At 43.9% G+C, this 25889-nt stretch overlaps 3 protein-coding genes and 1 long non-coding RNA gene across 15 annotated transcripts in view; 3 read left to right on the top strand and 1 right to left on the bottom strand.

Annotated features, from left to right (window-relative positions):
* pde4ca (phosphodiesterase 4C, cAMP-specific a) overlaps positions 1 to 3327 on the top strand; it is a 51860-nt gene extending 48533 nt beyond the window's left edge. For all 10 annotated transcript variants that reach the window (XM_078934347.1, XM_078934346.1, XM_020710797.3 and 7 more), the window contains 5 exons: positions 201 to 300; positions 384 to 538; positions 635 to 757; positions 857 to 1039; positions 1116 to 3327. In XM_078934347.1, the coding sequence (XP_078790473.1) occupies positions 201 to 300; positions 384 to 538; positions 635 to 757; positions 857 to 1039; positions 1116 to 1574 (1020 nt within the window). In that variant the 3' untranslated portion in view covers positions 1575 to 3327. The remainder of the gene's footprint in view (positions 1 to 200; positions 301 to 383; positions 539 to 634; positions 758 to 856; positions 1040 to 1115) is intronic.
* A 1776-nt stretch (positions 3328 to 5103) lies between these two features.
* LOC101164677 (ras-related protein Rab-3A) lies at positions 5104 to 17143 on the top strand. 3 transcript variants are annotated; one of them, XM_023964837.2, is made up of 5 exons: positions 5104 to 5556; positions 8164 to 8388; positions 11300 to 11418; positions 12412 to 12536; positions 15081 to 17143. In XM_023964837.2, the coding sequence occupies exons 2-5, from the start codon at positions 8164 to 8166 to the stop codon at positions 15266 to 15268; spliced, it is 657 nt and encodes a 218-aa protein (XP_023820605.1). In that variant the 5' UTR covers positions 5104 to 5556; the 3' UTR covers positions 15269 to 17143. The 3 variants fall into 3 exon arrangements, with proteins under 3 accessions (XP_023820605.1, XP_078790481.1, XP_023820607.1); XM_078934355.1 differs by having other exon boundaries at positions 5127 to 5267; XM_023964839.2 differs by having other exon boundaries at positions 5508 to 6001.
* A 1057-nt stretch (positions 17144 to 18200) lies between these two features.
* Positions 18201 to 20164, bottom strand: LOC111949028 (transcription factor JunD-like). Its single transcript, XM_023964835.2, has one exon. The coding sequence runs from the start codon at positions 19822 to 19824 to the stop codon at positions 19048 to 19050; it is 777 nt and encodes a 258-aa protein (XP_023820603.1). The 5' UTR covers positions 19825 to 20164; the 3' UTR covers positions 18201 to 19047.
* Positions 20165 to 21493: 1329 nt separating this feature from the next.
* On the top strand, positions 21494 to 24102 carry LOC110016980 (uncharacterized). The gene is made up of 4 exons (XR_002875050.2): positions 21494 to 21633; positions 22801 to 22950; positions 23033 to 23125; positions 23206 to 24102. It is a non-coding gene; the product is annotated as an uncharacterized LOC110016980 (long non-coding RNA).
* The last annotated feature ends 1787 nt before the right edge of the window (positions 24103 to 25889 follow it).

The following is a 25889-nucleotide window of genomic DNA, read 5'->3' as shown; positions in this document are numbered from 1 at the left end:
GGCATGAGCATGTTCAGTGGGTTAGTGTGATGTATGAACCATGTTAAAATTAATAAAACTGTTTTGGCAGAATTGTCCAATTCAGCAGAAAAAAAAAGTTAAAGGTTTAGCAGTGTTTGCAGTGGTGGGTTTGACGTGAAACAGCTGAGAATGTCCAGGTTTTAAAACACAAAATGGCTTGATATGTTTATGTTTTCAAGGCTGTCTTTACTGACCTGGAGATCCTTGCTGCACTGTTTGCGAGTGCAATTCATGATGTGGATCACCCTGGAGTTTCCAACCAGTTTCTCATTAATACCAGTAAGCTGTACATGAATACATGACAAACAACAGGAATTGTATGTGTCTGATGTTTCACAGTTCAGCTTGTTCTGTTTCTTCAGACTCTGAGCTCGCGCTCATGTATAATGACATGTCAGTGCTGGAGAATCACCACCTGGCTGTCGGCTTCAAACTTCTGCAGGAGGACCAGTGTGACATCTTCCAGGACTTAAGCAAAAAGCAAAGGCAGTCGTTGCGCAAAATGGTCATTGATATGGTATAATCATTTAGATAAAACCCTTCACACATTTGCGATGTCTTCTGGTGAGTCTGAACAGACGTTTCTGATTGAATCTTGCTGTTATTATTGCAGGTTCTGGCAACTGACATGTCTAAACACATGAACCTGTTAGCAGACCTGAAAACTATGGTTGAAACAAAGAAAGTCACCAGTCTAGGCGTCCTGCTCCTCGACAATTATTCTGATCGCATACAGGTAAGGACGAAGAAAGAAAGGATATTTGAACAAAAAGTAGATAAAGAAAACCATGAATGTGTTTCTGGGCTCATTATACTTTTTTGCTTGTCTCTGAAGGTTCTTCAGAACATGGTTCACTGTGCAGACCTGAGTAATCCCACTAAACCTCTTGAACTGTACCGCAAATGGACAGATCGCATCATGGTGGAATTTTTCACTCAAGGGGACAGGGAGAGAGACAAAGGAATGGAGATCAGCCCGATGTGTGATAAACACAATGCCTCCATTGAGAAAAACCAGGTAGTCATTGTGGTTGAAGGTGAGATGATTCGTTTGGGCCTGAAATAAAGTGACATGATACATTACTTTTATCCAGGTAGGGTTCATTGACTACATCGCCCATCCTCTTTGGGAGACGTGGGCCGACTTAGTACACCCTGACGCACAGGAGATCCTGGACACCCTAGAGGACAACAGAGAGTGGTACCAGAGCATGATACCTCATAGCCCCTCACCAGGGCCAGAAACCCAGGAGGAAGAAGGCCTTCCAGAGGAAGCGTCAGCAACTGCCTCGGGGAGCTGCTCCACATCAGCTGACAAGTTTCACTTTGAATTAACACTGGAAGAGGAGGAGGAATCCGATACAGAGAGTTCAACTGAGGATGAGCGGGGCTATGGCAGAACCAAGAACAGCAGTGAATGTGGTTCTTCTGCAGCTCTACAGCGTAACCAGGCCCCCAGCAAAGACCCGGGCAGGACATTTTCTGTTGGCCTCAAGAGTGATGCGGCAGAGGAAGGTGCCCCTGAGGTGCCCCACTTCACACTGGGCACATAACAACTGTAAATCTGTTTTTCTTTTTGGATGTGCCACACTTGCAGACAAGCCTGAACATTTTAATTTGGTCCCTTTTTCTACTTTCTTTCTGCTCCTCCCTTTGACTTGCAATAAAACCACAGAGAGCTGGAGATGACTTGGCTGCAGAAAACAGTGATTTCAGGGGGGGTGTTCTATGACTTATGCACAAAACTAATAATGTTGATGACAGTGCAAGTGCCACCCTCCAGTGTCTCTGAAGGAGGTCTGCTACAAAAAAGGAGGACAAAACAAAAAAGTTGCTTTTGCTATTTGCATTTTATTAATTCATATTGACGTATTGTTTCAAATGCCTTTGGTATGCATGCTATCATTTTGATTTATAGATATGCACATTTCACTTTGCTCTTCACTGACCTGTGAATTCTTTGGGTTTTAGTTAAACATGCGCACACTGACAGTTGTCGAGTGAGGAACAAGCACTTTTTGGAGTTGCCAAACATGAATAACATTGTTATATCTCTAGAAAACAAACTCTATGTCAACGTGTAGTTTGGCTTTTGCTCATCATTTGCCCACAGCAATCCTTTTTCCACAGGCACTTGCATATATTAAAGTGTAGATAAGGGGAGAATGTAAAGGCAGACGGCTCCAGTTGTTGGGTCTGCTAACATCACTATAACAAAAAATTCAGGAAATGCCCAGGAGCACTGTGCTAGAACTGTCCTCTGTGCTCTCAGCAATCAATAGCTTTTTGAAAGGACATAGTCAATGACAAAACAAGTGCCAAGCAAGAATGACACAGCCTACACTGTATTTTCCATTTTGCCACTGGCTACTTTCCATCAGCGATGGCCGAAGTATGCCGGTTTCTACCACCATGTGTGCCAACCTGCCCTCCCTGTTCTCTACCTTCTGCTCAGCATGGACTCAGACTATGTCTTAAGTGAGGTAAACTGCCATACAAAGGACGAGACATCGGTTCAAAGCACTTTGGATTATACTTTCAGGTTTTTTTCATACCACTTCCACCAAAGATGTAAAACGTGACTGATTTTCTGTTGGTGACTGATCAGCTGGTTGAATTGACCCTAAACAGGCTGGAGCCCTACAGCCCACAGCAGAAGGACTCTGTGTTGTTTTATTTATTACTGTGCAGAAGCTGGTGTTCTGTTGGAATGTGAGAATGCAACATACAGATGAGTATGGAGCACATCTTCACAATGAATTAGTTGGTTTCTTTTATTTTTACAAAACAAGTATATTCTGTGAATGAGTTTCTTTTGACTTTCTTCTTCTTCTTTTAAACAAAGAATGTCCTTTTTGTTTTTCAATTGTTTCTCTTTGTTAGAAAACTGACCAAATGCTCAGTGTTGCCTTCAGCATCAAAGACACTTTTACCTGCATTAAATACAACATGCAAAGAATAACTCAGGTTTATTATGTTCGCTCACATTTTTAATTTAGCAGATAACATAAAACACGAACAGAGCGCTTTTCAAAATAAAGTGTTCTTCAGATTCTTCTGACTTGGTCATATCTGCTTTTCTTAGACTTCAACTGATTGTTCCTTTATAATCTTGCACCATATTTACTGTTCTCAGTATTTGGTTCAAATACTTATTTCATGTTAACAATTACCTTGAATTAGCGTGGATATATAACACCATGATGCAGCTTGGACAATCTAAACTTTGCCATTTCCTGTGGCTGTTTTTGGCTTTGTTTCCATCTTCAGTTGTATGCCTTACCAATAAAAGGAACATTTTCTCTCTGTCAGCTTTTTCAATTACACTTGAAAGCTAATGCTATGGACTACATGCACATGTTACCTCCACGTTTGATGTATGACCGCTCAGTCATTTCTGGTTTGGAGAGTCGAGAGCAAAACTGTTGATACATGAAAAAGGCTGAGAGAATGCCTAGAATCCAACAACTACTTAGCATGTGACATGAACAGCAGCCGACCCAGAGGGGAGGATCCTACGGAGGAAGGTCTGGAAATAAAAATGAAAAAAACAAAGCAGTTTACAGGGAAAACATCAAAAGAAGAAATATGAAAATGAATTATTAACAATCCACTGTAAAATCATAAAACGTGATAAAGTGGATAAATGAATAAACACAAAGTAAATAAGTAGTAGTAGTAAAATTAAAATTAGTAGTAAAAAGTTAGCTGAAAGTCAGGTTAAACAGATGCGTCTTGAGTCTTTTCTTAAAAGCATCAATGGTCTCTGTGGCCCTCAGGTCCACTGGTAGACTGTTCCACAAACGACGGCCACGGAGCTGAAAAGATGCCTCTGCGTAGGTTTGGATTTATGCTGTCGGAATGGTTAATAGATCAGGGCCAGAGGACATCAGAGTCCGTGAGGGTTCATAGTTTACTAAAAGATCTGATAAATAAGAAAGCACAAGACCGCTGGGAGCAAATGCAGGGATTTCAAAGTCCTGGTGATGTGAGCCTGTCTCCTGGTCTGAGAACTCGTGCAGCAGAACTCTGGAGAAGCTGAAGGTTTTTCAGCTAGCAGGACCTTACAATAATCACTTCTACTGATGATGAAAGCATGCATCAGCATCTCCACATAATAGCAGGTTAGGAATCTTCTGACACACAAGGTGTATATTTGAATAAACCCCTTTTGGATTTGAGGAGAAACTTTATTCATATTCGTTATGTTTGTATACATTTCTTTTTTGACTGGACGGAAACGTGAAGAGATAAGAGAGGGATGTTAGAGAGGGGGACAAACTACGCACCCACGGGCGTTTTTCATTCACTCATTTACTTTTGCTGCAGTTGTTTTTGTTCCTTAACGGTTGTTTTTTTGGTGTGTACTTTTTTACTTGTTAATTTATATATTTTTTTAAAAAGTATATCACATGTCACATTTGCAGCTATATTTATTTAATTTGAATGTCATTTCTGAATGTCCTTCTTGCTGCCGCAGATAAGTGAATTTCCCCATCGTGGGATAAATAAAGGTATCTAATCTAATTTAATCTAAAAACATTGCTCATTCTGTGACATAATTAATGCGGAAATGCAAAGAAAGGATTGCATTTTCATTTTTTACATCCACCGTGCAAAAAGTTTATTTGGCTTCTCTCTTTGTGTAGGGTGGGGGGTGTGGGGCCTGGGGGGTCGGCGCTACGGGGGATGGGGCCCCTGGGCTGAGGAGTCCTGGGCCCAATGCTGTGGGGTGGGTGGGGGATGGCTGTTTCACCACCAGGGGACAGTCTACTAGCTGTTACCCTCTTCGTCATATAATCACTTATTAGGGTGATGTGGGGTGTGGGGTGTCAGCCTGCGATGCACCTTGGGGGGAGGAGCTACTTGGGAGTGGTCCTCCTCCCATGGATGCCATATGGAAACGTCCCCCCCCCCCGGTTTTAACTGCACCGGGGAATTCAAGCTTCTTTATTACGTGGTTACTGTAGGCTGTAAAAAAAACCTGTAGAGCTTTCGTGAACCAAGAGACAAAGGAAAAGCCCCCCCCCCCCCCCCCCATTCAATCAACAACAGAACCCAACCAGTCCAAACCCCCCAATATAATGTGAAGTCACAGAACCAGGGCCAACCAGCATCTCCAGCTGGTGCATTCACCGACCTCTGGAGCTTAGAATATTAGCAGAACTCAGTCCGCTACAATCCTAGCCTCTTTCCAGGTGGATCAGGCTGTCAGGGACGCCAGATTCCAAGATTACATTCAAAAGGTAATAAGATGCTGGAAGTGAAGCTGAAGTCAAAAGAAGTGATGTTAAGGAGAATACGGCTAAACTCTTCTGAGCAAACAGATATTTGTTTGACCTGCGTCCAAATCAACACTGTAATCTGATAATAACCCTGTTGCAGCCAGCACTGGGTCACCATGACGACGCGAGGCAATCTGAGCACTCATTGGTCAGTCGTCCTGTCAATCACTCTTAGAATCTGCTGCAGGTGCAAAGCTGGTCACAGACGGATCCGCTGCACTGAAGCTACGGGAAAACAGCCGCTTTCACGGTAATTCCTGAGCTTCTTTACACCATGAACCGTGTTAACGACGGCTGAGCGCGCGGTTTTACGGTTAGGTTGACAGTTTATCGTCGTTACCGGGGCAACGATAAACTGCTAACCTTCATTCGAGTTAGCCGGGAGGCTTAGCTAGCTTCTTTCTTCGGTTACTTTTCGGCTCTTTGATGCTGGACCGGTAAAATCCGCGTGTACAGCAACCGTTTCCTCGTTCACGCTCGTGAGGTTGCCACGGTAACGGCCAGCCCTCGTTCGCGCTGGTGGAGCTCTCGTGCAAACTCAAGTGCGAATGTGGCTAATGTGGCACAGCTCGGTTTCCAGCTAAACTTTGGGGCGGTTCTGGGGGGGGTTCGGTGTAGGGGCTCCCAGTGGTATCCTGATCTGGTTAAGACGTTCTCGCGATGCAGGACAGACTGTTCAGCTGCTGCTTATCCCGGTAAGCCCCGCCACTTCCGCCCTCTTATCCCCCTGAGGTGACGCTGATAGGAGCCGCGGGACCCGCCCCCCGCGTGCTGTTCAGTGACGTCACGCATTGACCTTGAATCTGCGTTTGAAGGTTGTCCATCTGTGCCAAAACAAATGTGATCCTTTATGATTATTTTAACCGTAGTCATATTTTCCTTCATTCTAAAGCGCTCACACTGTGTGTGTGTGTGTGTGTGTGTGTGTGTGTGTGTGTGTGTGTGCGAGCTAGCTACTATTAAGGCGACTAGCTCCAAAAGGATCCAAGAGCGATCCAAAAGGATTCAAAAACCTGTATATGTGCACCAAGGCCACTTTATTCAACCTCAAAGTTGACACCTCTACTTTAGTCTAAAATACTGTTTATGTACTAATAACTCAAAGTACACAGTAAGAGTACACAATCATTGAGAGGAGAAAGCTTTGTGGTGTGTATTACATGTAGTAATACATGATTAGAACAGATGAGGCTTTTTATTCTGAAAAAAGCCTGCTCCCCATGACACTGCTCTAAACCGTGTCATGGGGGGTGAATAACGTCTCTACAGGGCGGTGGGTTTAACCACGACTGGTTTAACCACGACTGAGCAAGCGGCGCCCCTGCTCCGTAGGCTGGAAAAGGGCGAGCTCCCGGAGGACACTGCAGCCCGAGGGGGCTCGGACCCCTTGGGGGTGAACCTCAGACCCAGCAGCAGGCGCCGTGGGGTGGGTGGGGGTAACGTGGGGGGGGGGGGGGGGGGCGCGGCTGGGTCAGACTCTGTCTCTGTCTGGCCTCCAATCAAGGATGGATGCAGGCCAACCCTGGTCTCAGACTGGTCCTCCATCAGGGAAAAAAGAACAAAAAAGCTTTGAGTGTCGTTAAACACAGAGACGCATATTTCAGAGGACGTTCAATTGACCGTTCTGCATGTCAATCAAGTGACTTACTTCACCCCTAGGATGAAGATTCTCTGATAGATTGTTTATTTATCTTTGATGGCCCGCGATCTACCGTCACATTCTCCATGATAGACTTAATGAGGACCCCGTTCTAAACCATAGACCAGAGAACATCTTTACAGTCGACGGTCTAAACAGCCGAAAATAGTTTTTCTTTTTCCAAATGTTAAGTGAAAAAATAAAACACAAATGTTTGTTTGTTTCACCTGTAAAAAGGACTGAGTCAAATAAAACAACATTTAAAGACAAAGACAAGATGAACATGTTTCCATCACACACGTGCAAAACTTTATTGGAACTCTAGAAATGTCAAAAAACACAATTTCACTGTTTGTATTGAATCCAAGTTATGGAATAAACACAAACCAACTGGCACCATAAGTCATTCAGAAACACTGTGATGGATGTGATCAATACTTTGACAGCAGATCCATTCACATTTCTGCCACGCCACTAGCGCTAATCATCAATCACAGGAGACGTCGGTGTGGAGAAATGGCCTTGGAGCGGCGAGCTCCTTAAATGTGGGAGGGGCTACGGATGAAGCCATTTTGGGAAATGGTGGCTGGTGATTTTCCAGAGGATCCATCAATTCCACATGACACGCTCAACTTTTGATGAGTCGTGTGACGCTGTGGGACCTCTGGTGGCGCCGCTGTGCAGCGCTCAAGGCCGCCAGTTCCTACCAAGACGCGCATCTGGTTGTTGATTACTCATTTATATGAAAAAAGTGTTTCCTTTGTATTTTGGAGAAATATGTCAATTAGACACGCCTCAAAAACCACCTCCTCCATGCACAAACAAGTATTTTCCATAAATGCGAGTTTTTCAAAATCGTCGTGTTTTCACATGGACGTGCTTCATGTTGTTTTAGGTGCATATTTAAGGTTTAAAATTCACTTTAAAAAGTATATTCTCTTTAGTTATAATGGTAAGATAACAGTAAAAAATATTTAGGCCATAAAATACTAATGTAATCATTTTAAGGATGCAATCAACTGTCAGTTGACAAAAGTCAGATGTCTCACAACAGAATGAACCATTCTATTCACATTTTAATGCCTGGTTTTCCTCCTTGCTTTTGAAATAATTAAATGAAAGAAGATTTTCCCCCATAACTGTAAATGATTACTTCCACCATTTACTATGCATTGTTTGTAAATAAATGAATCTAAATTGATTTGTATTCTCGGACAGATGGCGTCTGCAAACTCCACATATGGACAGAAGGAGTCAACAGACCAGAACTTTGATTTTATGTTTAAAATCCTCATCATCGGCAACAGCAGTGTTGGGAAAACGTCTTTCCTGTTCCGCTATGCAGACGACTCCTTCACTCCAGCTTTTGTTAGCACGGTGGGCATCGACTTCAAGGTCAAGACCATCTACAGGAACGACAAGAGAATAAAGCTGCAGATCTGGGTAAGGACTTTTCACGGTTAAAACAGTCCATCTTACCGTATCCAGAGACGTTTTTGGTTACAAGGCATGTGAGAAGATGTAATATGATACAGCATTACATCATTAAAGACCCACTCTAATGAAAACTGTGTTTTCGGTGCGTTTAACATGTTCTTGTGGCATTTTTCTCATGATGGAGGACATATATGAAGAAAATTAAGATGAAAACTTTATTTCTGAGGATTTCTTTATTCTAATCGTTGGGAATCAGGAGCAGATGGAAAAATCCCATTGGAAAAAGCTTGTAGGTGTGACATAGGACCAACAACAGCGGACCAAAGTCTCCCTGATCTACTCCATTCTGATCATCCACCTGCAGACAAACAGATCCATGAACGTCTTTGTTTTCCTGGTCTGAGCTGGAATCTGGATCAGAACTGGACGGCTAATCTTTGGTTAGCCGTCCAGAAGGATGTCGGGAAGTAGGAGCAGGCTTACTCTGCGCCAACAGTCCCACCCACAATTCAGAGGTGAATTTTGAATGAACTCCTGCTGTTCTGCAGAAACTACACTTTATTGTTAAAATATACGCTTGTCTGCCTTTACTCATATGAACTGAAGTGCTGTCCCATTCCAAACCCATAGAGTTCATTATGATGTGGCGCCAACTTTTGCCGCTGTTACAGCTTCAACTCTTCATGGAAGGCTGTCCATGAGGTTGAGGAGAGTTTCGAATAGTTTTGGCCCATTCTTCCAAAAGGTCATTGCTGATGTCACAGACTTATGTTGGTGGAGAAGACCTGACTCTCAGTCTCTGCTCTAATTCATCCCAATGTTGTTCTATGGGGTTCAGGTCAGGACTCTGTGCAGATCAGTCCAGTTCACCCACACCAGTCTGTCCTCCATGTCTTCATGGACCTTGCTTTGGTCACTGGTGCACAGTCATGTTGAAAGAGGAAGGAGATGCTCCAAACGGTTCCCACAGGTTTGGGAGCATGGAATTGTCCAAAATGTTTTGGTATCCTGAAGCATTCAGAGTTCCTTTCACTGGAACTAAGGGGCCAAGTCCTGATAAACAAGCCCATACCATAATACCTCCTCCACCAAATTTCACACTCTGCACAATGGGGCCCCAAATGTGCCGTTGTCCTGGCAACCTCCAAACCCAGACTCGTCCATCAAGTTGCCAGATGTAACAGTGTGATCCATCCCTCCAGAGAAGGCGTCTGCACTGCTCTAGAGTCCGGTGGCGGCGTGCTTTCCACCATTGCATCAATGCTTTGCATTGCACTTGGTGATGTGTGGCTCTGATGCAGCTGCTCACCATGGAAACCCATTCCATGAAGCTCTCTGCGTGCTGGACTTGTAATCTGATGGTCACATGACGTTTGGAGCTCTGTAGCTACTGACTGCAGAAAGTCTGTGACCTCTTTGTGCGTCAGCATCCTCTGACCCCTCTCCATCAGTTCACATGGTCTACCACTTGGTGTCTGAGCTGCTGTTGTACCCAAAGTCTTTCATTTTGTTCTGACAGAACTGACAGCTGACTGTGCAATATTTAGGAGTGAAGACATTTCACCACTGGATTTGTTGACCAGGTGACATGACGGTTCCAGGCTGGATTTCACTGAGTCCTGAGAGCGGAACATTTTGTCACAAATGCCTGTGAAAACAGTCTGAGTGATGATTTTATACACCTGTGGCCGAGTGATCAGGACACCTGATTGTGATCATTTGGATGGCTGAGCCAATACTTTTGGTGGTATAGTGTATGTCCTAGAAAACGACACAGGTTCATAGATTTGGGGTAAAAACTGCATCATCATAATTAAAAGACCACTGGGAGCGCTTTGAAAATAGATCAAAAGACGATTGGAGTGGGACTTTAAAGATATATAGTTTTAAGAAAGATACTCAGGATCATTGGGGGTTTTTGTTTTTTCAAATAATCGTAGGGGAAGAATTTGTGCCTGGCATGTTTGTTGAATTTTTTGTAACGTTAGACTCTTTAGTCCAAGGAACTATTTAATCTCATATGTAGTGGCGTTATCTTTAAAGAACACGGATGCTGACTATTGTGCTGGTATTCTGCAGAAAGGGATTGGTCAGTTACAAGAGAAAACTGGTGTTTTTATCCAACATCCAAGTGACGCCATCATGCTCTTAGAGTAGTTATTCAGTACCAGCAGCAAAAATGACAAAGAAACAAAGCTGCTGTCAAACTGGTACAGAAAAATAAGATGATTCCATTTTATTTACTTTCCAACAAGAACAACAAAGTCTGTGGCTGAATCCGAATTCCTTCCCCTACATTTATCCCTCCAAACGGAGAGTTATGGAGAAATAGTGTCTTCAAGTCCAGACGCTGCTACCACTCGATGATGTCATCAATAGTCATCGCCCGGTCAGTTACATTAGCGTGGAGCTGCCAGCGCTCGTAAAAAACGTCGGTTTTATAACTTTAAAAGTCATGCAAAAGCAAATAAAAAAATAAAAAGGCATTCAAAAACAAAGTCATTACTTGGATTTAAATGTAAACGTCTGTGCTTCAGACCACACTCACCTGAAGAAACGCGTTTGTCCCACGTCTAATGTGGATCAATCACCCTACCAGCAGAGGGATACCCATCTTAAGTCACTACGGCTCCCCCTTAAAAAAGCTTTTTTTGGACACCACTACAGCTCCAAATGCCCCTACAGCTGGATCATTAGGGGAGGATCTTGCTATAACCTACTGGCCACAGCAGTGAATACAGTCATGCACCATCTAAACACCCCGATGTTGGGGTCTCTTTCACAAATGCCTTGAAACAGTATTAAACCATTCAGGACTCCAGAAGAATGACGGTATTTCTAAAGTTAATTTTTAGTTTTTACCTGATGGTCACATTCATTCTGCTTCTGTCTGCTTTGGTTCTTCTTGTCCCTATAGGACACGGCTGGTCAGGAGCGGTACAGAACCATCACCACAGCCTATTACAGGGGAGCCATGGGCTTTATCCTCATGTATGACATCACCAACGAGGACTCCTTTAATGCTGTGCAGGACTGGTGAGGCAAAACGCTGTCAAATGACTCCTTTATGGATTTCCTTTACTTAACTATTTGGTGGTTGTCCTGAGGGATCTTGGGGTGTTTTGGTGTGGGGGTGACTGGGACTCCCCCTCCTCTTTTCCATCATCCACCACAGTAGAAGACAAACTCTCACCTGAGCACAGGTGCTATCTCACCTTTGCATTAATAATATTCATAGTTTTTTCACGGTAACAGGAGCTTCTCTCCTGCTCTAAAAGCCGTGGTTCTTCTGTCTCTGTGACTCACTTTGAAGGCTCACTGTCCCGCATTAACCCAAGAGGGGAAAATAAAAACTAAGTAAAATTAGGGGACTATTTTATTATTTTTATTGTCACTATGAAAATAAGACAAATATCAGTTCTGTAAAGTTCTTCACAGATTCTGACTTCTGTCCTCAATAACTCTTCTGACAAACGTTCAAATGTGACAGAGAGTATCTCCATCCTTTTCTATTAACACTGAGAGTGAACTACAGATGCATTTCCAAAGAAAAAAGATTGTTTTTCTGCCTTTTAATGAGATTTGTTCTCTTCGAACTGTAAATGGATACACAGCAGCAAGCTGGTCGCTAAGGGGCCGTCAACAAAGTGCAAGTTCAGAGAAAAGACCATTCTGTAAAAATCTATAATGTGTCAAAAACAAATACATGTCAAATGTTAATAGAGATATGAATCAAACTAAAGGTGCTCAATAGCTCTGAAGACACTGAAGCTGCTGTCACCATGACCTTCATCATGACCTTCCTGTCCTACTAGAAAGTTTGGTGACAGTAACTTCAGTGTCTTCAGAGCTATTGAGCACTTTTGACTAATTATCATCCATATTTCAAAAAAGGCTTTTTACAGCATCATAATTCTTATGGTAGGCACGGTTGGCCAATCCAATTATGCAGCAGCCTTGTTTCATTGTCCACTATGTCCTTGGTTTCAGACTGTTTGTTGAACTTTAAAAATCTGAATGTGTTTGTAGGTCGACCCAAATCAAGACATATTCATGGGACAATGCGCAGGTCCTGGTGGTGGGAAACAAGTGCGACGTGGAGGACGAGCGGGTGGTGGCTTCAGAGAGGGGCCGTCTGCTGTCTGAGCAGCTGGGTAAGTCTGACTTTCAGCCAGTAATCTCGCCCCAGGAGGGGCGTTCATGGACTGCGTTCATGTAGCTCTTTTCTACCTTCTTTAAGGCCTGAAGCGCTTATCGCTCACAGTCCCGTTCACACTGATGGCGGCTCATTTAGGTGGTCGACAGCTCAGGCTTCAAGGTTGCTGGTTGTAAGACAACCTGATCGATTCCCATATCATTCCATTTATTGTGTTTTAGAGTCATCTTCTGATCTGTTGTTAAAATGTTCCCAGTCGTCTTTTTGTCATGATTTTGTCATTTTTGGCCAAAATCTAAAACCTGTGTTGTTTTCTAGGACGTAGTTTCTGCAGAGCGGCAGGAGTTCATTAGAAATTCTCCTCTGAGTTGTGGGCAGGATTGTTGGCCCAGGATGATTTCCCATCATCCCTTTGTTTACACTCCCTCCCTCTAGCTTACAGCCCCTCACACCTCCAAGCTAACATTAGCTACAAAACAAAAACAGCAGCAGTATCAGATCTATCCATCCGTCCAGTTCTGATCCGGATTCCAGATCAGATCAGGAAAACAAGGACGTTCATGGATCATGAAGCTTGTGGCCTGCCTGTAGTTACGTACAAGCATGTAGTTTGTATGTAACTACTACATGTTTATTCAAGCAGCTGGTGCTGTCAACGCCCACTTTAGTAGCTCACATGACTCACAGTCGACCCGCGAGCCGCTTCACCAAAGCTTCAATGGAATCTAATAGCATAAACTGAGCGTCTGGTGCCTTTTGATCTGGTGAATTCATTTTGTCCAACATATGGTCCTGTAGCTCCAGTAGTGGGGGTTTTGTTGATAAAATGAGTGGCAGGAGTGGCTCTGAGCGCTGACCTCTGCTGACCTCTGTGGACTTTGGGTCACAGTCGACAGGTTTCTTCCCGGGAAGTTTAATCTCTCTCATTAGATTTTATTTAGGCATTTGATCAAAAACAAGTTGGAGTTTAATTCAAGAAATAAAGTTTCTGATCCAGATTTCCGCTCTTCCATTTCTCACTCGATAACTTTTGTGTCATGGATGTTATTTATGCTTCAGGTCTAACTACCGGGTTTTATGGTGGAGTAAATTGGGCTGTCCAAAATAATGAGTGGAATAAAATATAATAAAGTAGGAAAACAAAATCTGATTACTTTTTAGCACTCAGACAATTAACATTTGAACTACTCTGAATGGTCATAGTGTTGTGACATGAAACAATGGTCCGATCTTTCTGGTATCAAATGAGGGTCGTGTGCCTTAATAAGAAAAAAGTCCTTCTATGGTAAAAGATCAAAATCAGATGTTGTAGCCCGATCAGTATAGACAGTTAATTTAGTCTTATTATGGTCAGTGCTTTCAATTTCAAGCTTCATATTCCAGACAAATACTTTACTAAAAGTCTCCTTATCGTGAACAGATCATAGCCATTTATTCAGCAGGAGGCGCACAAAAACAGGTCAACTTAGCTTAACTTGGCTAAACTAAGCTAAGCTAAACTTAGCTAAGCTATGCTAGCAGCATATTCGCAGTTTTAGACTTCCCTTAACAATAATTTTTTAACGTTTATAACTGACAGTAAGTGTCTTTATTGGGTAGTCTTAACACAAACACCGACCTACAGAAGCATTTTAACAGAACAAAAACGGGGTTGTGTTTTGTTTTTTATGAGAACGGTGGTGTCCTGCTGACAGACAGACGGACGCAGATGTGGCCCATGCAGAGAGCTTAAAATAAAGAATCCTATTTTCTCTAAACAACAACCCAAACTAACAAAAGGTTCCATTGATATGAGCTAGTCATGAATATTCTTCATTTATGCTACAACAACAATTTGAAAAGAAAGTCATAATTAATGTATCAGTTTTAAAGAATCACATCTGATCCAGTATAGTTCTGAAGATACTAAAGCTTCAGTCACCAAACTTCTCACAATTATCACCAGTTTTGACTAGGTAATAGTTAACTATTTCTACTAGTTGATGATAGCTGCAATATTTGGACTTGATTGTTAAAGCTCCTTCACAGAATTGATCAGCTCAAGAGGTAAATGATAAAAGAAGGTTAATTAAAGAGTGTCTGGTCCAGACTCGGTATCACCAGATACTCAAATCAAATGACTCAGATTTTCATCTGACCAAAAAAAAACCTAATAAGGACATCCCTAGTTCAGAGAACTATCGCTGGTTTAGTGTTCGAGCAGCAGACAGGTTTTCAGTTTAGACACTAATGAAGGGTTGCTTAAACCAGAGAACGCTGTGCTGTGCATTGAATGCATTTCTCACAGCGTGTTTCCAGGAGAAACTGCAGCATGACGGCCTCAGCGGTTTGTGAGTTGCCCCTCATTCCGCCTCTGGTGGATGAACTGGGTCCTAAATTCTGTTTTCAAGGTCAGAAGTGATAAGCAAAGACACAAAGCTCAGCGTTTTAGACTGTAGAACCAAAAACACTGATGTTTCGGTTACCAGGCGTCACGGTCAGTACGTTTGACATGAATGTACAAGCTGCTTTGTGACACGTTTTCTGTCCTTCCTGCTGACAGGATTTGAGTTCTTTGAGGCGAGTGCCAAGGACAACATCAACGTGAAGCAGACTTTCGAGCGGCTCGTGGACATCATCTGTGAACGGATGGCGGAGAGTCTGGACAACAACGACCCGACGATCACCGGAGCCAAGCAGGGGCCTCAGCTCACAGAGCAGTCCACGAGGTCCCAGGACTGTGCCTGCTAAATCCCCACCACTGCTGGTCTAGACTTTACACTTCATTCTTTGTTTTGGTTGGGGGACATTGCTATTGCAGACCAGCTTTCTGGTTTTTGGACCCACAGCCGGTGCGGTTTGTAGACACACGCAGATGTGTGTCGCTATCAAAGGTCAGAGGAGTCAAAAGTCGTTTTGTTGACCTACAGGCAACCGCCGCGTCATCTTTCCACGCTGCTGGAAGCCCAACATGTCTGACCACCCTCATCTGGAATCCTGATACACTTGGTTTTTAAGAAACCCCTTTCTTTAATCATGAGCTTACACCGGACCGTCCTGTAAAGATGACCTTTCTCCACCAGTTTGCTAGGAACTCCTGAAGAGGATTCCTGGTGTGAATTGGCTGCTGATAAATGAGCTGAAATGTGGTTTTTGTTGGTAGACGGTGTGTTTGCACATTTTCAGGCTAGCACACAAAAGCACAACACTAAAGTGGGGTTCAATACGTTTAAACTCTACTAAAAAGACTTCAGGTACAACTTTGTTCCAGTTACCAAACTGTACTGAATGATATATTACTAGTCGTGTCAAAGTAATCCTTACCCTCCGATGTTACTATGGAAGGATTGTAAAGTAATCCTGTCTTATTTTATGTTGCTTCCTTCACAGGACCTTCAGAAATCAACCAAACATGTACCACACAGCATTTTACATTTGGTTGACGGCTTTAGGGTTTTAACAGAAACACTGTTTTAAAAAAGTGAACGCTCTGGAAGCACAATGAGAGGACCGACCCTAAACATTAGTCAGTTTGGTCCAGGTACACAAAAGACGGACCTACACATGTAGTACAGCAACAAGGCAGGTTAGCTTCAGGAGAATCCAGCATTAGGACCACAAAGGACAAGTTAAGGTGTTTGGGTTCATGGAGTGGAACCAAAAACTAGTTAAATGAGGGGAAATATTTAGCAGAAAAGCTGAAAATGACTATGCAGTAGATGAAATTATGATCTCATAGTCTCGCTGTTTGACACCACTGTGTTTTGAGAAGCAGGTTTATTTAGTACAGATGTTACCGAACAGAATATTCCTAAGGAAAATGCCTTACACTACATGAACATGTGACTGTAACACATGACGTTTCTAATGAGTTACTCCAACACCGTTCAGGCGTGTTCTGGAACCGGGAAGCTTTCCCTCCAGAGCAGAGGCTCTACTCTTTCTACAGCTGCTGTAACAGCTCTCATGTTAGAATCTAGCTTTGTGGCTTGTCCTCTGTCGTTTTATAAATTTAGCTGGAGTTCTGTAACATTGTTTAGCTCTTTCCAGTGTTTTTCTGTAGACGTCAAACCAGATTCCTGGAGTTTCTGCTCTTGTTCAGCACAGAGCTGCTGGAAAAGGCTGAAGTGGAGAAGAACAGCACTTCTTATTTCTTTCGCTTTATTTGTAACGTAGTTTATTGCTTAGAGGATTTGTTTTTACAGATGTGTTGATTTGTCCAAATGTTCTGGTTTAGGTGAATGTGTTTCCAGTGTTGACCGAGCAATGATGCTCCAGGCAGAAGTCGGACATTCCAGCCTCCTCCTCTGCAGTTCTCACCCACTGTCCTCCTCCCAGCGGGTGGATGGAGGTTCAGGACTCCATTAGGATGTCAGGGACAATGAAGCAGCAGCAGGGAAGGTTGTTCTTTTGTGTTTTGTGGTAGGAAAAGTGTTTGGAAGATTGTTCTGGATTGAAAGTGAATTTTATGACGATGTTTTATTCCTGTTTAAGTATTTTTCTTCTTTTGCTACACGTGTGAACTCAGAACTCACACGTGAACTGAAAACCCGACAGGCTTGTTAGCTGTTTGAAATGTGCGCTGTACGTATGAAAGTGAGAAATAAATCCTTTCTTTTGAAAAAAGGAATCTGTTGGTCCCCTTTTCAGACGTGAGCTTGTTGACAGGGGGGTGGGGGGCATCCACGTGGTTTTCTTCATTTGATCATTTATGGGTTGATTCTGCTTCATTTCTCTCTGGGCCTTTTTGGGTGTCGACAGATTTGTTCTTTTTGATGCAGAATCGTGCATTAAAGGTCCTTTCCTGCTTTTCTTTTTTATGAAATAGTAATTTTTGCGTCTCATTTTCCAACCAGGAATTAAGACGACTCGATCTCTGAGGCTCCGCCTTTCTCTCTTTGTGGGTGCCGCCCATTTCATGACATCATCCGAGTCGGCCTCAGCAGTGTGTCTGTGTCTCTACCATGAAAACAAACATCTGAAATTTTACAAAGATGGATGTTCATAGGATGTTCAAGAGGGGCTGTACGGTGGTTAGCAGCAGGAATGCCGTTTCCCCCGGTTCAAGTCCCAACCGGGGGACCTGAACCAGAACACCAATGGGGGACCTTTCTGTGTGGAGTTTGCATGTTCTCCCCGTGCATGTGTGGGTTTTCTCCGACTTTCTCCCATCGTCCAAAAAAATGCTTCATAGGTTCATTGGTTACTCTAAATGGTCCCTAGGTGTGAGTGTGTATGTGTGTGTGATTGTGGCCCTGGACAGAATGGCGACCTGTCCAGGATGTCCCCTGCTTTCACCCACATGCAGAAGGGATAGGCTCCAGCAGCCCAGTGACCCCGAAAGGGATAAAATAGAATAAAAGAATAATGAATAAAAAATGAAAGAGTTTAGCCGACCACTGCTAGCTCCTAAGAGGAAGCAGATGACAGTGCAGACTCTTCCTAGAAGGGGCGGCTCCTCACTTTGCAGTGTCACAATGTGAGGAAGCGCTCATTCTCATGGATTGGGAGGGGCTGGTGCTCAGAACAGGTTTTATAAGGGAAACCTCAGATCAAATTACCAATTTGGGTAATTTGGGTCATTTTTAAACAATTCAAAGCTCCAAACGTCGATTTTTCATAAGATAGACCCTTTGAATTTAATCCGAATGCTCTTTTCAAACAAGACTTTAAATGCATAGGATTAAATTAAAGTAGTGAATTTAATAAACATCATCATGTCTCGGTGTGATACAGTTCCTCCATACATTCATGGACCTCAGACAACAACAACAAAATACAAAACATTTTCACTCCAAAAGGCTGCTTAGAGAAACGTGTTTATCATTATAAAAGCTTGTAAACCAGAAAGGCCACGCGTTGATTGGTGGATGACGTCACCTGCAGCCTGGATGCCGCGCTTCTTCCCGCAGCGATGCTACATAGATTGTGCAGGAAGATGCAGACGCTGGAGTCAGGGAGCCGCAGACGCTGCAGTCAGGGAGCCGCAGACGCTGCAGTCAGGGAGCCGCAGACGCTGCAGTCAGGGAGCCACAGACGCTGCAGTCAGAGAGCCGCAGACGCTGCAGTCAGGGAGCCGCAGACGCTGCAGTCAGGGAGCCGCAGACGCTGCAGTCAGGGAGCCACAGACGCTGCAGTCAGAGAGCCGCAGACGCTGCAGTCAGGGAGCCGCAGACGCTGCAGTCAGGAAGCCGCAGACGCTGCAGTCAGGAAGATGCAGACGCTGCAGTCAGGGAGCCACAGACGCTGCAGTCAGGGTCCCCCAGACGCTGCAGTCAGGGTCCCCCAGACGCTGCAGTCAGGGAGCCGCAGACGCTGCAGTCAGGAAGCTGCAGACGCTGCAGGAAGCCGCAGACGCTGCAGTCAGGAAGCTGCATATGCTGCAGTCAGGGAGCTGCATGGTTTCCACGCTCCCTGACAGCTTCACGTCTGTCTGAATTTTGTCTTGAGCACCTGATGCACACGAGAAGTCTGATCCTTGTCAGATGCAGGTGTTCTTCTGCATCCGGGCTCCGGCTTCCGGCTGTTGCTCAATAGGCCTGGACCTGATTGGGCAGAAGCTGGCATCCGCTGCTGACGTGGTTCATCACCTTCTGCTTGAGCTGAGCCACCTGCTCCCTCAGGACGCTGGCTGTGGAGGCCAGCTCGATGTTCTGCGTCTTCAGATTCTGGACTTTGTCCTCCAGCCGGGAGATCCTTTCCAGTTTCCGTTTGCGGCATTTGGAGGCAGCGATCCGGTTGCGCAGCTTCTTCCTCTCCGCCTTGATGCGCTCCTGGTTGTCCATATCGATCGGAGACAGGGGGGGGCTGTCCCCGAAGCTCTGCATGTCCGGTACCGTCTGGGGCTCGTCCTTTAGCGCCCTGGCGGACTGAAACCGGGACATCGCCGCAGCCGCGGCGGCCCGCGAATGCGCGCCGCTCAGCTGGGACGACGGAGGCGGGAGGGGGGCGCAGCCGCCGGGGTAGCCGTTAAGTGTCGTGTACACCGGCGAGTCTGGCGGGAGCAGACCCGGTGCTGCAGGCAGCTCCAGCCGGTTCTGCCGGTGGAGGTCCTCCAGCGCCTTCACGAAGCCCTCTGCGAACTCCTGCTCGTCCCCGGCACTCTTGGGGTAGTAGAGGGAGGGGGGAGGCGGGTGGGCGGCGGACACCGGACCGCAGGGCTGCAGGAAGAGGCGCTCCAGGTCCGGGAAGGTCAATCTGAGGAGTCCCGGGTCCGGCGGGGCCAGGATCCCCTCTGGTTCCGGAGGCTGGCTGGTTTCCGGCTCGGAGTTCTGATGGTTGGACGGAACCTCCTCATCCTCCTTCATCGTCGCGCTCCGGAGAACCACGGTGGGGACCTCTGGGTTTGCCCCGGCTGGGTGGAGACCTGGTTTCGTTTTACCCCCAACACGAGGCGGGAGCGAGCGTGAGGCAGTCCGCTGATTCCCGCGTCTTCCTCCGCGCGCGCCGGCCGCTGCGGGGCTGTGCGGTGCTCTGCTGCGTGCATATGCGGTCGTTTGGCGGCCGCCCGCTTGCAGCCTGACGCCTCTGGCTCCCCTGCCTTAAAAATTCCATTATGTCACCGCAGAGCGCGGGGATTGGACCGGAATGACGTTAGTTTCCGGTTCAGCTCCAGCGAGGGGCTGGACGGGTCGTCGTTGCCACGGAGACCAAAAGTAAACCAAACACCGCAATGCATTGTGGTTTGATGTCATCGGAGGAACCGCTCAGGGTCAAGAGCTGGGCGGGAAGAAATCTTATTTACGTACCATTTCTAACAGTTTAAGCAAGAAAACTAGAAGTATTTCTGAAAACTGTCTGTCTTTGAACATTTGTAATGTATTGTAATGGGTTTTACAGTATTTCTATTGTATTAATATGTGAGCATCCCCTGGCATTCTCATTGTCATGACTGTTGTTGTTGTCATACATTGTTCTTTTTTTGTGAACAATAAAGCATAAAAAAGAGCTGGCGGGAAGAATGATGCGGGAAACAGGAAGCGCGGTTCAGCATACAAGGCGCTCTAAAGCGGTGACGTCACTGGGAGCAGCTTTTAAAGATCAGCAGGTCTCATGCGGTCTTTGGCAGAGCCAGACGGTTGATGATGGCCGTAAACCAGGGGTGTCAAACTCATTTTCACTGAGGGCCACATCAGCATAGCGGCTGTCCTCAAAGGGCCAGATATAACTTATGCCCATCTGCATCTGGGGCTGGGATCACTCCATCCCTGGCTCTGGGACGGGGCGGGTCAACACTCTTGGGGCCCGCTGTCGCTCTGGGTGACATCCACCAGGGCTACGGGGGGAGGAGGTGGGGGGGGGGGGGGCTTGTTGACCGCTGCCTGGGGGAGGGGGAAGGTCCACTATTGGTACGGGACCTTGAGTTTGATGTCCCGTACCAATGTCCTTTTTACCTGAGCCCTTTTTGCAGGCTCACCTGCAAAAAGCCCAGTCCCTGGAATGTGGGTCCATTCTGGATTATCAAATAAATCGGGTGATTTATGTCCTACCTCCTGAGTACCGTGTCTCACCCACCTTCCACGTCTCACTGCTGAAGCCCGCCATTGGACCTCTGGTAGGGGATCTGAGCCCTCTGATGTCGGCATGCCTCCCTTGATGGTGCATGGTGAGGCAGCCTATCATGTCAGGGAGATCCTAGATTCCCGGCACCAGGGGGGTTGGCTTCAATATCTGGTGGATTGGAAGGGGTACGGCCCAGAGGAACGTTACTGGATTGCCACTGACGACCCCTTCCTGATCAGCCATTTCCACCAATCCCACCCGGACACACTCTAACAAATGATTCATGGGGTTAGTATGTAGAACTTAAAAAAAACAAAATTTTAAGCACAAATATTTAAGTTTGCTCGATAAAGTTATAATAGTAAGTTGTTAACTTATTTAAAGAAGTGAGTTGAACTCAAATTGTATTAAAGTGGTCAGGACTTAATATATTGCACATTTTTAACCATCAATTTTGTGTTCACTCAACAACAACAAAATATTAAGTTGGTGAAACTTGATTTTATGTTGAGCATTCTTAAAAAGCTAGTGCAACAACACCGGAAAGACAGGCCACGCCTTCGAGGAGAAACGGAGCAAGCACGAAGCAGCTCAATGAAGGACTGTCCTCTCTGGTAAGTTCTCATTTTTAAAATTTGTTTTTGGCCAATCTAATTCAAATAAAATATTATCTTTCACCTGTGTCACGAGAGGTGCAGGAAGAAAACACCTAACTACAGCTGCCATGATGTTGTTTTCTTGCTAACGTCGACTTTTAGCTAGCAACTGAATTCATAGGGTGCTGGGGGGGGGGGGGGGGAACTATGTTATATTTTAACAAGACTAGAACCAAGTATTCGGTGTCATTTTGGTCTCAAGTTCAACTGAATAAACGGCAAGAATAAACTGCCTTCTCGCAGAGTTTTTCTGACATGTTGTCTCACTGTTGCAAACACACAACGTTAGCATTTGAATATTCCTGGCGGGAGAAACACTAACGGCTTTGTCTGCGTCAGGTGTCGCAAATACAGCTCGGTGGGGTTATTTATCCAGTTCTGGTGTTATTTGCCTGTATGAGAGAGACATTTTGTAAGTTTGAATGTTTTACTTCACTCTGTTAATTAGTTTCCTCTTAAGATTAACTGCATAATGAGTCATATCTGGAACATTGCTTTTCTGTAGGTTAAATATTTACAGTTTATTTGTTCTCCAACTAAGGCAGCTATATCAGTGATACATTATACATTTTTAGCAGATAGAAAACGTTTATCGAGAAAGTCCAGCTCCTCCCTTATCCGCACCTTTCCTGCAAACCCTAATTTTATCTTAAAACATAGACGAATATATTTGGCAAGAAAGTTTACTCACTTGAAAAAAGGAAAAATAAGGAAGGATCATTCTTGAACAGTTGGAAAATTGTTGTTCTGTTTTTACTCTTCACCCCAGCTTTAGTTGGAAATACATTTTTTACCTTATAGTTTAGCATTTAAAAAGCTGCTCCAAGTTTTATTTTAAGGTTTTTTGTCTCCTTTGTAAACCAGTTTAAATAAAATGTTAACCGTTTTTATTTTTGTAAACAGTTTTCTTATAGTTTTTCAGGTCTAACCTGTAATCCTAATTATCAACAGTGATGTTTATGTAAATTAATTTAAGAATAAGAACCACCAGTCAGTGATGTCAGAGACACATGGCATGCTCTTTTTAGTGCTGCTCATGGAAATATTTTACTTAAAGCATTTACTGTGTAGATGAATGTACAAAAGTGAATTGTAACTTTTCATGTTTTACTTATTTCTAAACAGATTAATGAAGGATTTAAACGCATCACCACTATGGGGGCAACATCCATGACAAAAGTAGACCATTACTCTTCAAAAATAATGTCCCTGGTTTCCACAAGAGGAGGAGCCACAAAAATGGACTTTCAGCATATTAAGACTATGGTGGAAGAGGTAAAAACATGTTAGTTGCCACTTGACACTGTAAGTTTTAATCAGTTCATACACATATTAAGTTTTCCTCTTCTCTCTACAGGATCATTCCATTGAAAGGAAAAGGGGGGCTGCTATTCATTCCTTGGTTGTCTACCTAAATGAAAAGGAAGAAGATCTTTTCAAAGAACTGGTGGTAGGTAGAGGACTTATAAGACACTTGATCCCTTTTTCTTTGGACTTCAAACATTGTTTTTATTTTAAAATTATTTTTAGGATGAAGATGCTGATATCACCAGGGAAGTCTTGAAAATTTCCATCGCAAGAGGGATTACACCAATTCATGCAGGAGTGGTGATCGAGGAAACAGAAGTCCTTGGAGACCTGGATGTACCCAGAGCCTGTGCCTTGCTTATTGGACTGATATATGCCCTGAACATCAGTAAATCAAAAAGTCTAAAGAACACCTTGCAGGTCTTTCAGAAAGTTTTCTTTGAGCTTAATGCCCTGAAAGGGTGAAGAACTACTTGGCAGTAAGTGTTCTAAAACAGTGGTGTCAAACTTCATGCCCGGAGGGCCGACGTCCTGCTGGTTTTCCAGATCTTTCTGCATCATTTTCACCTAGTCTGGTGTGTCCAGCAAGAATGAGAAAAAAAGAGGACATTTGGAGGAAGTGAGAGCCTCAGTTTCTTTGTTTCCACCAACATCCTCTTTTCTGCCTCTGATTGGCTGAACACACGTGACCAGGTGATTAAAAGGAAGTACAACAAGGAAACCTGGAAAACCAGCAGCGCATCAGCCCTTTTGCCTGGAATATTTACACCTGTGCTTTGAAATCTGTTATTGTGCTGCTAATTTTTTGTTGCAGATGTGCATGTAGCAGCTACACCTTTAAGCAATTTCAATTGTAAGCCTAACAAAAATGTTTTATGTTTGACTTTTGAAGGTTTTATTTGTCACAGAAGTATTTCTTTTACTTTGTACAAAATGCAGGAGATTAAATATTGTTAGTCACTACCAATCTTTACATTCTTTTGAATCTTTAATTTTTGAGAAGCAACGAGAAATGAGTATTAAAGGCGGATTATCGTTTCTTAATTTTGTGAAGTATTGGATGGTGTATGTTTGAAAAATACTGTTTCTTTTCATAATAAACAATTGAATCAAAAACGAGAATGGTGGAGTTGTCTCAACTGATTGAATTAAGTTTAGAATGCTGAAAGAATTAAGGTAACAATTTGCATGGACTTTTTTGAGTAAAAGTAAAAGAAAACAAATAAGTTGAATTAGCTTAAATTCAATAACTTGCTAACTTAAATTCACCAGAAGCTTTTACTTAAAAATAAAAAATAATTTGTGTTTGTGGGACAAAATAAAATTGAGTTAATCAAACTCAAAAAGTCAAATTTAATTTACTCAATACTGACTAGAGTTGGGATAACTCAAAAAGATCAATGCAAATTGTTACCTCAATTTTTTTAAGTTGGCCCAGTGTATTTTTCTTTAGAGTGCAGACCAGCACCCCAACCTCGTGGTCTACCTCAGCGTCGGAGGGCCCCTTCGCTTCCGGAGCGCTTGCATGAGGGGGGCTCCATTAGAAGTCAGAGCTCTGTCTCCCCCTCTGGTCACCGGCGGGAACCGTCTCCAGAGTACTGAATGCACTACATCTCCCAGCAGCCCCAGCACACAGTTCCAGGATACCACACACCTGACTCTCGTTTGCAATCCGTCACTGTCTACCTAAGCACCGGACTGAGCCTCTCTCAGTACGAAGTATTGTTTGTGCCCCTCTCCTGCATTACTGAGCGTTATATCTGGACCGGATCTTCTGATTCCTGACTCTGTTTTGTCTCTCCCTCTCCCCTCAGTTTTCCTCCCGCCTGCCACGATTCTCGCCTGGATCCTGACTACTCCTGTTTCTTCTCTGACGCTCTCATGCTCGTCATCAACCCCTGCCTGCCCGACCCTGATTAATCTTTGTGGACTTTTAGCTGAGCTAATAAACCTGCTGCATCTGGATCCAGCCGTCCGTCCGTTCTTGTGACAGTCGAGCTGATGAGCTGGAAAACCACATCAATGAGGAATCGCATTAAACATTTCTCCAGACAAGTTAATGTTCATTGAATCAATACTGCACTTTAAAATGTTCACATTAGACTTGTTTTATTTAAGAGTTGGTTTTTAGTGGCTCCATGTTTACCATTTTGAGTTTTAAAGCTCTATTAACAAAATTGATGTTGACATTTTCAAAAGCTGTTCTTTAGAATTGTTTGTTTGCCGGTGAAGAAGCATAATGCTGACGTGAGCATCGCATGTTATTAGAATGTATGTATGTGAGAGTGAGTGAGAGTTTAGGTCTGTGAGTGGTTCAGAAGCCTCAGCGTCGGATGGCACATATTTCATTTCCACTTGATGATCTGGAAGAAATCCAAGAATCTGGAAAACTTCACTGTTCAGTAGCAGGAATTTCTGTCTGAGTCTCACTGCTGGAAGTTTGGATGAAGATGATCTGGATCCATGTTAGGTCAGAGGATCAGATCCAATCAGAATGAACCAAAATGGACTAGGAATTGGATCATCAATGACAAATAATATGAATCGAATCTTTGTTAAAATAATCATTACAGCCCTAAAGTTTACACAGAGGACCTAATTCTGAAAGTGTAACACAACCATGACAAAAATGTAATTTTCCTCTACATCCCTGAATGTATTTTAAATACGAGTTTCCCAGAGTTCGAAATAAATCATTTGAGGACGATATCCAGTAATGGATGCATTTTCTTTCTCACAACTTCATCTCGGTTTTCTATTTTTGAATTTTTATTCTATTTAACTGTTTTTCTGCATTTTGTCCCTTATCATTTAAAGGAATGTCAAGCTTCAATTGCTTGGTTAAAAAATTTTTTCAATACGACCATTCCTGACTCTTTCAGTCCCAAAATGACAGTCTAATCCTC

The sequence above is a fragment of the Oryzias latipes genome, chromosome 17 (genome assembly GCF_053564925.1).
Source record: "Oryzias latipes strain Hd-rR chromosome 17, Olatipes_Hd-rR_3.1".
Lineage (NCBI taxonomy): Eukaryota > Metazoa > Chordata > Actinopteri > Beloniformes > Adrianichthyidae > Oryzias > Oryzias latipes.
Note: the sequence above shows the minus strand (reverse complement) of the source record. Positions and strands in the feature narration are given on the sequence as shown.